The 14,829-nt window shown below is 36.0% G+C and overlaps 3 protein-coding genes across 3 annotated transcripts in view; all 3 read left to right on the forward strand.

Moving 5' to 3' along the window:
• LOC104709806 (importin subunit alpha-3-like) overlaps positions 1-3,541 on the forward strand; it is a 5,492-nt gene extending 1,951 nt beyond the window's left edge. Inside the window, exons 2-12 of the mRNA XM_010426362.1 lie at positions 5-103; positions 463-562; positions 666-757; positions 869-1,000; positions 1,141-1,274; positions 2,023-2,074; positions 2,178-2,341; positions 2,426-2,504; positions 2,574-2,702; positions 2,792-2,919; positions 3,007-3,541. Coding sequence (XP_010424664.1) covers positions 5-103; positions 463-562; positions 666-757; positions 869-1,000; positions 1,141-1,274; positions 2,023-2,074; positions 2,178-2,341; positions 2,426-2,504; positions 2,574-2,702; positions 2,792-2,919; positions 3,007-3,388 — 1,491 coding nt within the window. The 3' untranslated portion in view covers positions 3,389-3,541. The remainder of the gene's footprint in view (positions 1-4; positions 104-462; positions 563-665; positions 758-868; positions 1,001-1,140; positions 1,275-2,022; positions 2,075-2,177; positions 2,342-2,425; positions 2,505-2,573; positions 2,703-2,791; positions 2,920-3,006) is intronic.
• On the forward strand, positions 3,795-4,528 carry LOC104707889. The gene is made up of 2 exons (XM_010424332.2): positions 3,795-4,110; positions 4,346-4,528. The coding sequence occupies exons 1-2, from the start codon at positions 3,958-3,960 to the stop codon at positions 4,526-4,528; spliced, it is 336 nt and encodes a 111-aa protein (XP_010422634.1). The 5' UTR covers positions 3,795-3,957.
• LOC104707888 lies at positions 5,215-6,538 on the forward strand. Its single transcript, XM_010424331.2, has 2 exons — positions 5,215-5,530; positions 5,758-6,538. The coding sequence occupies exons 1-2, from the start codon at positions 5,378-5,380 to the stop codon at positions 5,938-5,940; spliced, it is 336 nt and encodes a 111-aa protein (XP_010422633.1). The 5' UTR covers positions 5,215-5,377; the 3' UTR covers positions 5,941-6,538.

Raw genomic sequence — 14,829 nt, forward strand, 5'->3', positions numbered from 1 at the left:
GGAGAATTTGCAGAAGAAGCGGCGCGAAGGACTCACGGCTTCTTCTGCGGCTTTTGGCTTAGCCGCGTCACAACCGGGACAGGATCTTTCTTCAGCCAAGCAAGTATGTGATTCTTTACTTGTGTTTACAATTGATTTTTTTTTTTTTTTTTTTTTTTTTATGGATCTAATTGGAGGTTGATTTGTTTTGGTTAGGGATCGTATCTACTTCATATGAATTATGTAACTGGAGATCGATTTTTGTATTAGATTGCAAAAAGTGTTTGTTTCTAATTGAACTGGAGATTTGCTATATGGATGGAATCTAGGTTGAGCTTTGTGTGTTGAATTTGACATGTAGAGAGAATTAGGGTTGATATCTCAACGGAGATTGTCAGATTTTGCTTGTTAGCTACCTGAGACTGAGAGAGTAGATTTGTGGATTATTATTATTATAGTTGTCTCTTCTTCTTCGTGTTGCAGTTAATAGAAAATCTACCAGCATTGGTTGCTGGAATCTGGTCAGAGGATAGCAATTCACAATTGGAGGCGACAAATCTCTTGCGGAAACTGCTTTCGATTGGTTTGTGATTTATGCTTTTATTATAAATCATCAATAGTAGTAGTAGTATATGAAGATCAGCGTTTTGGTTAGGAGTCTTTAGCAATTTGTTTTTAATTTGTAGAGCAAAACCCTCCTATCAATGAGGTCGTACACTCTGGTGTTGTTCCTCGTGTTGTGAAGTTTCTTTCCAGGGATGACTTCCCCAAACTTCAGGTGAGCTGATCTCTGCGATTTGGTTTTTATATGGATAGATTGATGATAGTTACTAGCTTGATGTATTTTGTTAACTTGCCTTTGCTGTTTATTTATGTCCTGTGCTTTTAGTTTGAGGCAGCTTGGGCGCTCACCAATATTGCTTCAGGGACATCAGAGAATACGAATGTCATCATTGAAAGTGGTGCTGTCCCGATATTCATCCAACTTCTCAGCTCTGCAAGCGAAGATGTCCGCGAACAGGTATTTGCTTAAAATCCCCACTGTTGTTGGTTTGTTTTTCTAATGTTTTCAGAGCAACTCTTAGACCTTAGGAGTAAATTCAATGAGACTGTTACCACATTGAGGTCTGTTTTTTTTTTTTTTTTTTTTCCTGAGTATAGGCTGTTTGGGCGTTGGGAAATGTTGCTGGAGACTCACCAAAATGCCGTGATCTTGTCCTAAGTTATGGTGCCATGATGCCTCTTCTGACTCAATTCAATGAGAATACAAAGCTTTCAATGTTGAGGAACGCTACATGGACATTGNCGACAAATCTCTTGCGGAAACTGCTTTCGATTGGTTTGTGATTTATGCTTTTATTATAAATCATCAATAGTAGTAGTAGTATATGAAGATCAGCGTTTTGGTTAGGAGTCTTTAGCAATTTGTTTTTAATTTGTAGAGCAAAACCCTCCTATCAATGAGGTCGTACACTCTGGTGTTGTTCCTCGTGTTGTGAAGTTTCTTTCCAGGGATGACTTCCCCAAACTTCAGGTGAGCTGATCTCTGCGATTTGGTTTTTATATGGATAGATTGATGATAGTTACTAGCTTGATGTATTTTGTTAACTTGCCTTTGCTGTTTATTTATGTCCTGTGCTTTTAGTTTGAGGCAGCTTGGGCGCTCACCAATATTGCTTCAGGGACATCAGAGAATACGAATGTCATCATTGAAAGTGGCGCTGTCCCGATATTCATCCAACTTCTCAGCTCTGCAAGCGAAGATGTCCGCGAACAGGTATTTGCTTAAAATCCCCACTGTTGTTGGTTTGTTTTTCTAATGTTTTCAGAGCAACTCTTAGACCTTAGGAGTAAATTCAATGAGACTGTTACCACATTGAGGTCTCTTTTTTTTTTTTCCTGAGTATAGGCTGTTTGGGCGTTGGGAAATGTTGCTGGAGACTCACCAAAATGCCGTGATCTTGTCCTAAGTTATGGTGCCATGATGCCTCTTCTGACTCAATTCAATGAGAATACAAAGCTTTCAATGTTGAGGAACGCTACATGGACATTGTCAAACTTCTGCAGAGGGAAGCCCCAGCCTTCACTTGAACAGGTTTTCTTAAAGATTATACACTCTTTTTATTGACCAATCATGGACTCTCCACAATATTTTTAACATGCGTCTGATATGTTGCTTCTTTACATTTTCTGAGCAGACACAACCAGCTTTACCAGTTCTTAAGCGTCTTGTGCAATCCACAGATGAAGAAGTTCTCACAGATGCATGCTGGGCCCTGTCATACCTCTCGGATAATTCAATTGACAGAATAGAAGCGGTCATCCAAGCAGGAGTTGTCCCTCGCCTCATCGAGCTCTTAGCGTAAGCATCTGATAGTGATCTTAATTTTACAGGCCACGCATGAATATGCTATCTGAATTATATGCTTCTTCTTCCTCTGGTTAGCCATTCGTCACCATCAGTGCTGATTCCGGCTCTTCGTACCATTGGAAATATTGTAACCGGCGATGATCTACAGACTCAGGTGCATATAATATATTTCTAATTTTGAGTTTTCAGAAGAAAATGTCTCTAACTTATTCTCCTAACACAGATGGTTATCGACCATCAAGCGCTTCCTTGTCTTTTGAACCTTCTAAAAAACACTTACAAGAAGAGTATCAGGAAGGAAGCTTGCTGGACTATCTCAAACATTACAGCTGGGATTGCAGATCAGATACAAGTGAGTTTAGTTTTATATATGGCACTTAACAACAAAGCTGAAAGTTGAACTTTCCCGTGTCTGATTTTTATTAAAACCCGGATGTGCAGGCAGTGATTGAAGCAGGTATAATCCAGTCCCTTGTTTGGGTGCTTCAAAGTGCAGAATTTGAAGTAAAAAAAGAAGCTGCTTGGGCAATCTCAAATGCTACTTCTGGTGGCACTCATGATCAAATCAAGTAAAACACATAAACAGAAAACAAATGTTTCCGTCAATTAAAGAAGGTCATTGATTTGTTATATATATATCCATTGTTTCTTCTCAGGTTTATGGTGAACCAAGGCTGTATAAAACCGATATGCGATCTCCTTACTTGCCCGGATATGAAGGTCATAACGGTTTGCTTAGAAGCGCTAGAGAACATTCTCGTGGTTGGAGAAGCAGAGAAGAAGTTAGGTCACACAGGAGATGACAACCTCTACGCTCAAATGATTGATGAAGCTGAAGGACTTGAGAAGATTGAAAATCTTCAGAGTCACGACAACAATGATATATACAAAAGAGCCGTGAAGATCCTTGAAAATTTTTGGACTGAAGACAATGAAGAAGAAGGCAACGATGAGAATCATGCTCCACAATCTGGTTTCCAGTTCGGAAGCGCTAATGTTCCTCCTCCTGGTCACTTCAACTTTATTTGTAAGGTATAAAAAGTTGTATTGAGTAATAGTTGCTTTGGACCTTATTATAAAGTAAGTCACATATGGAACGGTGGTAACGTCACGAAGAAGAAACATCTCTCTTCTCTTTCTCTCCATGCCCACTCCTCAACTCGTGGATATGAAGAAACATTTGTACGTTTATGGGTTTTATTTTTGGAAGTTTGTCCCAATGTTACTACTAAAATCATTTGGGGAAGAAGAAACAATTATTCAGTTTGGCCATTATAATTATTTCGTTTTTTCTAATAAAGTTCACTTTTTTTCTTCTCTTTTATAGGCTCCTTCCTTTTATGATAATATCATTCCGTGCTATTACAAAAATCGTGGTTATGTCTAAGCAAAACCATAAACTTTTTATTTATTTATTCAATAGGTAAATTATTTTGACCCGCAATATTAGAAAACAGAGGAGGTAGAATAGGTCTTAGATTCAAAACAAGAGCCATCGACCATGAAACTAGGGTTTGGCTTTGTGACTATTTATTTCGTGTATCTAAAACACTTAAACACCCTCATTGTTTTATCCAGCAGACAAAAAACAACATTGCCAAGATAAAATGCTGTCTTCACCAGCTTTTACTGTAGCACGTACTACTCTTGGTCGTCGTCTTCATGCGAAGAGACTAGCTTCTTCTGGTCGAACCGCTGATCCGGAGATTCATGCTCGTAACGATGGAGACGAGCCTGGTCTTTTTCCATCAGACCCCGAAGTATGTTCATTATATTTACTTAAACTTTAGCACCTGATATTTATATATGTGGTTGTTTTGCATAAAGTATTATCCATTTTTAACTTGGGTTGTTTTTGTCATTCATTCAAATCTTTTTTCTTAAAACTTCTGGTATTATATTACATTATTACTTAATAATTTCTAAAGTCATTCATTCAAATCTATTTCAAGTTTAGCTGTCAGAACTAAGTTGTTTGTTCTATGTTGTTTGTAGGGTTTGGATGATGTAGCGAATCCGAAGACTCCAGCCGATGAGGATGTACCGGATATTCGACCACCCGGTTTTGTAAAGGAACCGCTCACGCCGCCGAAAAATCCACGAGACACTTCACACAAGCTTGAATCTACTCCTGTTGGTCTACCTGCAGATCTCAATTTCCAACAAAAACGAAACTAGCTAATNTGGAGAAGCAGAGAAGAAGTTAGGTCACACAGGAGATGACAACCTCTACGCTCAAATGATTGATGAAGCTGAAGGACTTGAGAAGATTGAAAATCTTCAGAGTCACGACAACAATGATATATACAAAAGAGCCGTGAAGATCCTTGAAAATTTTTGGACTGAAGACAATGAAGAAGAAGGCAACGATGAGAATCATGCTCCACAATCTGGTTTCCAGTTCGGAAGCGCTAATGTTCCTCCTCCTGGTCACTTCAACTTTATTTGTAAGGTATAAAAAGTTGTATTGAGTAATAGTTGCTTTGGACCTTATTATAAAGTAAGTCACATATGGAACGGTGGTAACGTCACGAAGAAGAAACATCTCTCTTCTCTTTCTCTCCATGCCCACTCCTCAACTCGTGGATATGAAGAAACATTTGTACGTTTATGGGTTTTATTTTTGGAAGTTTGTCCCAATGTTACTACTAAAATCATTTGGGGAAGAAGAAACAATTATTCAGTTTGGCCATTATAATTATTTCGTTTTTTCTAATAAAGTTCACTTTTTTTCTTCTCTTTTATAGGCTCCTTCCTTTTATGATAATATCATTCCGTGCTATTACAAAAATCGTGGTTATGTCTAAGCAAAACCATAAACTTTTTATTTATTTATTCAATAGGTAAATTATTTTGACCCGCAATATTAGAAAACAGAGGAGGTAGAATAGGTCTTAGATTCAAAACAAGAGCCATCGACCATGAAACTAGGGTTTGGCTTTGTGACTATTTATTTCGTGTATCTAAAACACTTAAACACCCTCATTGTTTTATCCAGCAGACAAAAAACAACATTGCCAAGATAAAATGCTGTCTTCACCAGCTTTTACTGTAGCAAGTACTACTCTTGGTCGTCGTCTTCATGCGAAGAGACTAGCTTCTTCTGGTCGAACCGCTGATCCGGAGATTCATGCTCGTAACGATGGAGACGAGCCTGGTCTATTTCCATCAGACCCCGAAGTATGTTCATTATATTTACTTAAACTTTAGCACCTGATATTTATATATGTGGTTGTTTTGCATAAAGTATTATCCATTTTTAACTTGGGTTGTTTTTGTCATTCATTCAAATCTTTTTTCTTAAAATTTCTGGTATTATATAACTTAATAATTTCTGGAGTCATTCATTCAAATCTATTTCAAGTTTAGCTGTCAGAACTAAGTTGTTTGTTCTATGTTGTTTGTAGGGTTTGGATGATGTAGCGAATCCGAAGACTCCAGCCGATGAGGATGTACCGGATATTCGACCACCCGGTTTTGTAAAGGAACCGCTCACGCCGCCGAAAAATCCACGAGACACTTCACACAAGCTTGAATCTACTCCTGTTGGTCTACCTGCAGATCTCAATTTCCAACAAAAACGAAACTAGCTAATAGCAGCAAACGCCTTAGCCCCCTTGGCCTTCTAGATAATTTATAGTAAACTGAACGCATGAAATTAATGCTTACATTTAAAGTAGCTTTGATAATAAATTTTATACTCTTTCTACTTTCTTGGGATTAAAGAAACTAATTTTACTCTATTTTTGAAATGAGGCGAGTCTTCGTAATTGAGTTTATGTGATCTATGAGATTATGCACAAATATTTGATTCCAGGATAAACGATAAATCGATGATAAGAGACAGTTTTCACATGGTCCATGGGTTTTAAACTTTTAATTATGTTCTTCACCAAGATTCGTTATGTTGCTATTATCCTCACAAGCTGTAAATGTTAAAGAGAATCACATTCCAAAGTTGTTTGCTACTGATGTGGTCTTAATAAAAATATGGAAAAGTTTTTTTCGGACAACATAGAAGAAAAAAAAAATTAACAAAAGAGAAGAAAAAAAAACTTTGGAATTGTTGTGAACTATATTAAAAGTTTGGAGATAACAATATGTTTATTATGAAGAATCAAAAGAGAAAGAGATCTAGAAGATGAATGTATAGATTTGAAAGAAAATAGAGAAAAATTTAGAGAAATATTAAGACTTATTGTCACTACCATTTTTCTCTTCTACATAACTCTTATTTATAATGGAAGGAGATATAGACAACTATAAATAGGTTGGTGACAAGTGGTGAACAAGTGAACAAGTGTTACATGCATTTCATTAGGGGAGACACATGTTGTGATGGATTGAATGAGCAGAGACACTTGTTTTGATGGATACTCACACTAATTTTATTACAGGAATGTGATTCTCTTTAATAAGATCACAAGAATTTTGTGCAACCCTCTTCTTCCACCTTTGAAAAACTACTATTGTATATATTAGAGTTAACTTAGAAAGAAAGATGTGTGTATCTTGGGGACTAAATGAAGATACCGTCAAATCTAAATATATAGACAAACCTTTTAGCTAGGTTATGTCTTGTGAAATAAATTTATCATTACTACAATAGTACTACTACATAATGCTATTCAACTGCTTGTTACCATTCATAACTATTATTTAACCGCGCTCGTTTTAATTTAACCATTTTTTCTTCCATATTTTCTAACCGCTTTTTCTTCAACCACTTTCTCTACAACCGCTAAAAAAAATTTACCCGCCTTGTTTGTTTAAATGATGTTACCAATTGAAGCCACATATGTGTTACTCATTTCATCGTTATAACTTATATTATACATAGATTATACTATCAATGATGTCACTAACAAACATTACATTTTAGTAGAGAACGAATCTATTATGTTGAGATCAGAAGAGGATTGAAAAAAGAAAAGAAAAAGAATCTGTAGAGAGCCAAGAAAGAAGAAGTTGAGTCTCATCAATCGATCTCTTGCAAAATTTTTTGTTCCCACCACACCAAGTAAAGAAGAATCAACATAAATGAGTCGGGTCGGGCTACGGTTTAGGATCCAGAAGGCAAAAACTGAGTGAGAATATCTGTTGGTGTGGAATTTAGCACCACCCCCGACATACAGACCTAAACCAAAAGCAAACCACTTTTTAAACAGGGAATTCGCTCAGGACGGCGAGATGGGCCTTCAAATGATGGCCCAACGAAGTCGACCGGCCCAATGAGAGCAACCAGCGGACTTCCGGAGATCGTCTCTTGAGACCGACCTGACATCAAAAGAAGAAACCTTCCTAATTTCAATTAGAAAAGTAAACTTATTTTGTAATCTAGGCTAGCATATAAATAGAGAATTGTAAATCATCCAGCAATCAATACAGTAACCCTAATTCTTCTTTGTTCTTGAGCAAAACCCTAGCTTGTTTTCCAAGAGATTTCAATTTCCTTTTACTTTTTAGCTTTGATCGAGTTTCTTGAGAGAATTCATAAGTGAATTTTTTCCCCCCTTCAAACAAATTCATTGTGTGAAACCCTCTTTCTACAATGTCGTGGAAGCAAGCCTGGTCTGAATTGTAATGGGGATATATGGTTCTACACTTTTGTCTATGGTCGACTGTTGTTTGGAAAGCAAGATAAAAAAATCATACACTTTTTGTGTAAGGTTGCTCCACGTTTTAAAACATGTATATAACGTCGCCACAATAGAAAACGTGGTTAAATATATCATAGTTTTTGTTTCCATATTGATTTTGCTGTAATTTTTTTACTTGAAATAGAATGTAAAATATTTAGGAAACAAAATCTGAATTAATGCTATTTTTGGGAATTTTTTAGGGATTAACTTTGTAAATAAGTTTTTAAATAAGCATAAATAAAAGGGTAGAACCCAAAATGTACTTCAAAAATGTATATATAAACTAGGTACTATCCCGCGGAAAACCGCAGGCTGCACTTTTTTTAATGAAAATTTATAATAATTTATTTTGTTATTATATTACTTATAATGGTTTGTGATTAAAAATTTGTTGCTTATATTATATTTTTGTATTTTAAAAATGTTTATTGAAAACCTGTCACTAAAACATTTGTATGTAATGAATAAAATTATTTAAACCTTTGTGAAATCTTTGCTATAGTTGTAAAGTAAGTAAAAAGATATAACTAATATGTAAAAAAATCGTATATGTTAGTTTTTTTTTAAGTACAAATTAGTTTTGATTCTAAAAGATTTTTTTTTATTTTCTACAATTTATTTTATTTGATGTTTCTCCTATTTTCGTTTTTTAATTAGAATTATTTATTTAATTAATTATTTAATCTTAATTAAGTTTTTTTAATGATAATTGAATGTAATTCTTTACACATTTTAAGGTTAGTTTTATATTTGTACTTCCCAATTATTATAGTAGGATATGATATACATGTTACAAAGAAAACAACAATTAATGCACCCAAAATGTGTAACTGAATACATGATATATATATCTTCCCAGTGGTTATGTTTGGTTAGTGCCACATGGAGAAATCTTTCGTAGTTCCCCAAATATAATGTTAGTTCCATGCATTTCCACAACTACTACACTACAAAAAAACACGCTCTTTGCAATGGAAATCTGCGACGGACAAATGCTCTCCCAAATTTGTTGCGGGTCATTTGCTACGAAGACGAGGATCCTCGCAAATCCTTTGCAAATTTGCGAGGGACAACTCCCTCGACAATCCCTCGCAAATTTGCAAGGGATGTGCGATTAATTTGCGAGAAAAAAGTTGTCCCTCGCAAATCTATAGCAGTCTTGCGACGAATTAGCGAGTAATATAATCCATAGCAAATTTGCGAGGAATAAGTGAGGGATTTGTGAGGTCAGTATGGGTTAAAGGTTTAGGGTTTAGGGTTTAGGGTTTGAGCTTAAGGTTTGAGCTTAGGTTTAAATCTGAAGTGAGGTTCCCAGTAAACATCAAGAGATAAAAAAAATTTGAGATGAATCAACATGTGTAAAGAAAACACATAAGATATATATATATGTAAATCAAGATGTGATTTACTTTCATTATGAACATATAAGACCAAGTGTTAAAGTGTTTTGATCAACAATTGCAATGTAGAGTCCATAGTCTAGTAATCACCAACTATATAAACAATGAACTTTCCAAAACATGGGAAAAACATGAAATTAATAGAGATTGTATCATTAAGAAAATAAAGTTGATGCAAAAGAATATATACACTTGCGAGGGATGTGCGGTGGATATGTGAGGATTCCCCACAAGAGCCTCGCATATCACTCGCAATTTGCAAGGGATGTAAGAGTCACCCTAGCTAATTCCTCGCTAAATCCTCACGGTTCCCTCGCAATTTGATTTTTTACATGCAAATTAAAGAAGAGCATTACTAACCAATATTGCATCAAGAGACAAGAAACTTTGGAGATTAATTTCCAAAGCATAGGAAAAGCTGAACTTAGCAAACTAATAACATGAACTTAGCAAACTAATAATATGAACCTACTTTAATTTTATCTACACATAGCAAACTATTTGTATATACACCTAATAGTTTCCATTAATTGTCTACTCATAGCAAACTATTTTCATATTTTGTAGGAAAATATGAACTTAGCAAACTAATAATATTGGATCAATAATTGCCAAAGCATAGGAAAACTTTCTTTAGCTTTTGATTGAGTACATTTCAATGAGGATGATGTTGGTATATAAAATGAATTTGATTATAAAAGTGTGAGGGAGTTGCGACGGATTTCTTACTTGGCCTTGCAGATCCCTCGCAAAGTTGGTGTATTTTAATTGGTCAGTTTGTCGGTTGTTGTGACTTGTTTGCGAGGGATGTAAGAGGTTCCCACGCTAATCCCTCACAAATTTGGTGAATTTTGATTAGTCAGTTTGTCGGTTCCTAGTTATTCCGTCGCAATATTTGCAGGGAGTTAAGAGGACACAAAATATTTATATATACCACTGAGCTCTAGTTTGAGCGAAGCTCAAACCCATTCACCTAAAACCTAATCTCTCTTCCTTATCCTCTCAAACCCTAATCTCTCTCTCTTCTTCGTCTTCTCCGGTAAACCGTAGCCGCTCTTCTTCGTCTTCTCCGGCAAACTCTAGCCACTCTTCTCCGTCACTCGCAATTCTCTTCTCCGGCAAACCCTTGTCTTCTCTATCAAACCCTTCTTCTTCTTTGTCTTCTCCGGCAAACCCTTCGTCTTCTCCGTCGAACCTTCATCTTCTCTATCGAACCTCCGTCTTTTCCTACGAACCTACGTCTTCTCCGGCAAACCCTTCGTCTTCTCCGTCGAACCTTCGTCTTCTCCGTTAAGGTATTAACCCTAATATCTCTTCGTCTTTGTTTCTATCCTCCTCGTCAAACCCTAATCTCTTCAATTAACCCTAATTTCTTCAATTAACCCTAATTTCTTCAATTAACCCTAATTTCATCTATTAGCCCTAATTTTATCTATTTACCCTAATTTCATCTATTAACCCTAATTTCATCTAATTTCTCTTAGATATGATTAAATTGATTTTGATTTTCTTATAGATGTTTAATGGAAACGATTACACAAGGTTCTTGTCTGATCAAGGTGTACCTGCTCCCACCGGTTCTAACCGTATACGGACTCCCACTGGTTCTAATTCTCGCCGTTCAACCTCGCAACCACTACCTCAGACACCGTCTTATCATACTCCTTCTCCTTCATCCTCTAATGTGAATCTTGGCTCTGGGGATCATCAGGAGGTGACTCCACCTGCTCGTTCGTTGTCTACAGGAGCTTCTTTGCAGTTTGAAGCATCCTCTACCAGTAGCGGTCCATCGCCTATGTCTCCGGCTAATGATCCGGTAATATTGGCTCAGAAGCTAGCTGCCGCTGAGGACTGTTTTCAAACTCAGGCGACTCAAATTCAAACTCAGGTGACTCAAATTCAAACTCAAGCGACTCAAATCCAACAAAGTTCAAAGAAGATGCATAGCTATGATGCATACTTCGAGTATCTCGCTGAAAAGGATCCGGAATTTGCTTCTAAGTTTGGAAACACGACAAGGATCAACCCAGAAGCCGGAGGAGAGGGCAACACTACCAACATCGATGAAACAGGAAACCCCGGTGGAGAGGGCAACACTACCAACACTACCAACTCTCTCTCTCAAACTTTTTAAAACCATGTGTTTTGTAATGTAAATATTTTTTAAAGACAATTTAAATTTCATTTCAGTTTGAATTTTTTGTTAAGACAATTTAAATTCCATTTCAGTTTGGATTTTATAGGAATTTTAATTCTATTCCCAATTGCCAATTCAAATTAAAATTTCAGTTCAGTTTCAATTCAATTCAATTCTAATCCAAATTCAAATTTAATTTTAATACAATTTAATCCAGCTTGCAACGTATTTGCGATGGATTCAGTTTCTTGCAAATTGCTTCAGATTTGCGAGTCAAGAGGTTTCTCGCAAACTGCTAGTGAATTGCGAGGAATGTGATCCTCGCAAATTGCGAGGCATTTGCGATGTTTGGTATTTGCGAGACGCTGTTTGCGAGGGATTGTAGTATCTCGCAAATCCGTTGCGATTCACGATTTGCGAGGGATGTGCGATGGATTCTTCCATCTCAAATCGATTGTTTTCTTGTAGTGCTAATTAATTTGATCCTTCGTCGTCTAAAATGCATCTAAGAGTCTGAATGGCTATAGCTCCTTATTACGGAAAGGTTTTTTTCTCTGCTGTGTGCATTGCATGTAATAACTAGAATATGATGGCAGTGGTATTGAAAGGTTTTTGCTCCATACTCAGTGTTTCTTTTAAGTTTTCAATGCATTTAGAAGGTAAACTCCTTCACACCACTCCACTTGAGCACACACACATGCATGGTTTTCTCTGCTTTCGTAAGCCAATTTTTCATTGTTAAGAATAAAAAGTTAAACATAGCCTACACTAGAACCAACCCCACAATTCAACAACAACCATAAAGAAAGATATCACATCGCCAGCAGCCTAGCGTCGAATAAATTCATAAAGAAGAAGAAAAAATGATGCTTTAAATTAAATAGGGAGCAAGCTTGGGAGAAAAATGGGCACTGTTGGATCGATATAGTACTTGAGGAAAGGACGAGAGACGTTTTTAGTTGTTCCAACTTATTTTCTTATGGGGTTTTAAGGGAATTAAAGTGTCTAGCTAACAACTTACTGTTGTTTTTTGCTTACGTATAAGAAAAGAATGCAATAATCGATTGATAGTTAAAAAAAAAATCTAATTGAGATGGAAAACTAACCACAGTGAAGGAACTTATCATACAAAAGGAAAATTCAAAATTCTCTACGTAGAATTATTCAGTTGAGGATTTTATTTATTTTAGTTTCCAATCAAGTCGTTTCTTAGTGAATTTATATATGGTAAGACGTTGACTGGTTTTATGATTATCACGATCAGTGTGCTAACAAAACACAGGACACCTAAACTGAACCAGAAGTAAAAAAGTCTTTCAACATTTACTCTTCTGTCTCTTAACTAATTTACATGTCAATGTGGAACGGAACCAATCATGTTTTGTTAGGGCATCATTAATGGGAGAACTTTTTTTTGTGTTCTTAGATTAAATATATAGTGAAAATAATATTAGATCAGTTGTTAAGATCATAGGTAAAAAAAATGGGAGAACTAATTATGGTGTTCTTAGAATAAAGATATAGTGAAATAATGTAAGATCAGTAGTTAAGATCTTTTGTTAAAAAGCTAGTTATTGGGAGAACATATTTAAGATCATAAGATTTAATAATATAATATTCATAAACATTTTACAAATAAAAACTTATAAAATAACATTTAAATTGCTTACTTATAAACTTGTAAATAAAATGTAAAAAAACAAACAAACATATTACTTAATTAATTATAGCAGATAAACATCTTATTTAATGAATAAATAGTTTAATGTCCAAATTTATTCCATATATGCTCTATCAAATCCTCCTTTAATTTCTGATGTGCTTGTCTATCACGAATTATAGTATGGCCATCACCTAAACCCTCAAGATTTGAAGGCATATTTACTGAAAATGAAAGATCTGGAGTAATTCCGGTTCCATCTTCTTGTTGGAATTCTTGTTCGTCATAGAGCGTGTATGAATCTCGTTCATCTTCGACAATCATATTATGGAGTATGAGACATGCTCTCATAATATATGCAATCTTACCCTTTGACCATAAAAGAGATGGATTTTTAATCATGGCGAATCTAGATTGCAGGACTCCAAATGCACGCTCAACATCTTTTCGTGCACCTTCTTGTTTTTCTGCAAACAAACGATGTTTCGGATGTTGTGGTTGTGGGATGGATTTAACAAATGTCGTCCATTCCGGGTAAATACCATCCGTCAGATAGTAAGCCAAATTATACTCATTTCCATTGACATAGTACGTAACTTCAGGAGCTCGACCGTAAATAATGTCATTAAATATTGGTGATTGACAGAATAGGACGGAACTAGCTTCTCTCCTTTCGATTTTGGTGTTTCAATTGCCGGAAAACAAAGCTTCGGCGGCGACTATGGCGAGAACGAAGCTGTCACCGTTTTCGAAAGAAAAACATACCCTAGACACGATTTCGATGGAATGAGAGAAATGAAAATATTTCCTTCTCATTTTTTTTCCGACCAGTCAGAAGAGAGGGAGAATGTTAGAACGGGTTGTGGATCAGTTCTGAACCAAGACCAATATTTTTGATCTAAGCCCACTGTTCCATTTTTTTATTATATAATTGGGCTTAGAATAGGGAGAGTGTTTTGCCGTTAATGATGGCCTAAATGGGGGGATCGCATCACAACAAACAATGTTAACTAGGTAGTTGTATTTCCACAACCACTAGATCACATTTCGTCGTCTCAATTCTCAATGGCTCTTTGTTATGAGTAGATTTTTTCTCTTTTGGGTGGTAACAGCTTAACATCAATTTTGCTCCATACTCTTACTCTACTCCATACTCTAGATCTGGTTGAGGACGAGACTTTTTAAAGTTGTTAGAACTATTATTGCTTTATGGTGTTTTAAGACAAGTGTCTAACGTTGTTTTTGTTTGTACCAGATAGTCATCTTCGTTTTTCTCTGTTTCCATCGTCCCAATTTTTTTTCTCGGCGATCTAATCAAACAAGTCTTTCCTAGAAAACATTTAGCGCTCAATTTTGGGTTAGGATGAGAGCTCCACTTTGTGTCACCTCCATATTCTTCTTCCTCCTCTGCTTCTTATATGAGCTCTCTTCTTCTAAGTCAGTATTTTACTCTCCAGAAAGTCTTACAGTCTCAAGCAACCAAACCCTTGTGTCTCCTGGAAATGTCTTCGAGTTAGGTCTCTTCAAACCCAATGAGTCCATTTCTCGTTGGTATCTTGGGATATGGTACAAGGAAGACCCAAAGAGAACTAGTTTATGGGTAGCCAACAGAGTTAAACCTCTCACCAAACCTGTCGGAA

This window comes from Camelina sativa, chromosome 8, assembly GCF_000633955.1.
Source record: "Camelina sativa cultivar DH55 chromosome 8, Cs, whole genome shotgun sequence".
Lineage (NCBI taxonomy): Eukaryota > Viridiplantae > Streptophyta > Magnoliopsida > Brassicales > Brassicaceae > Camelina > Camelina sativa.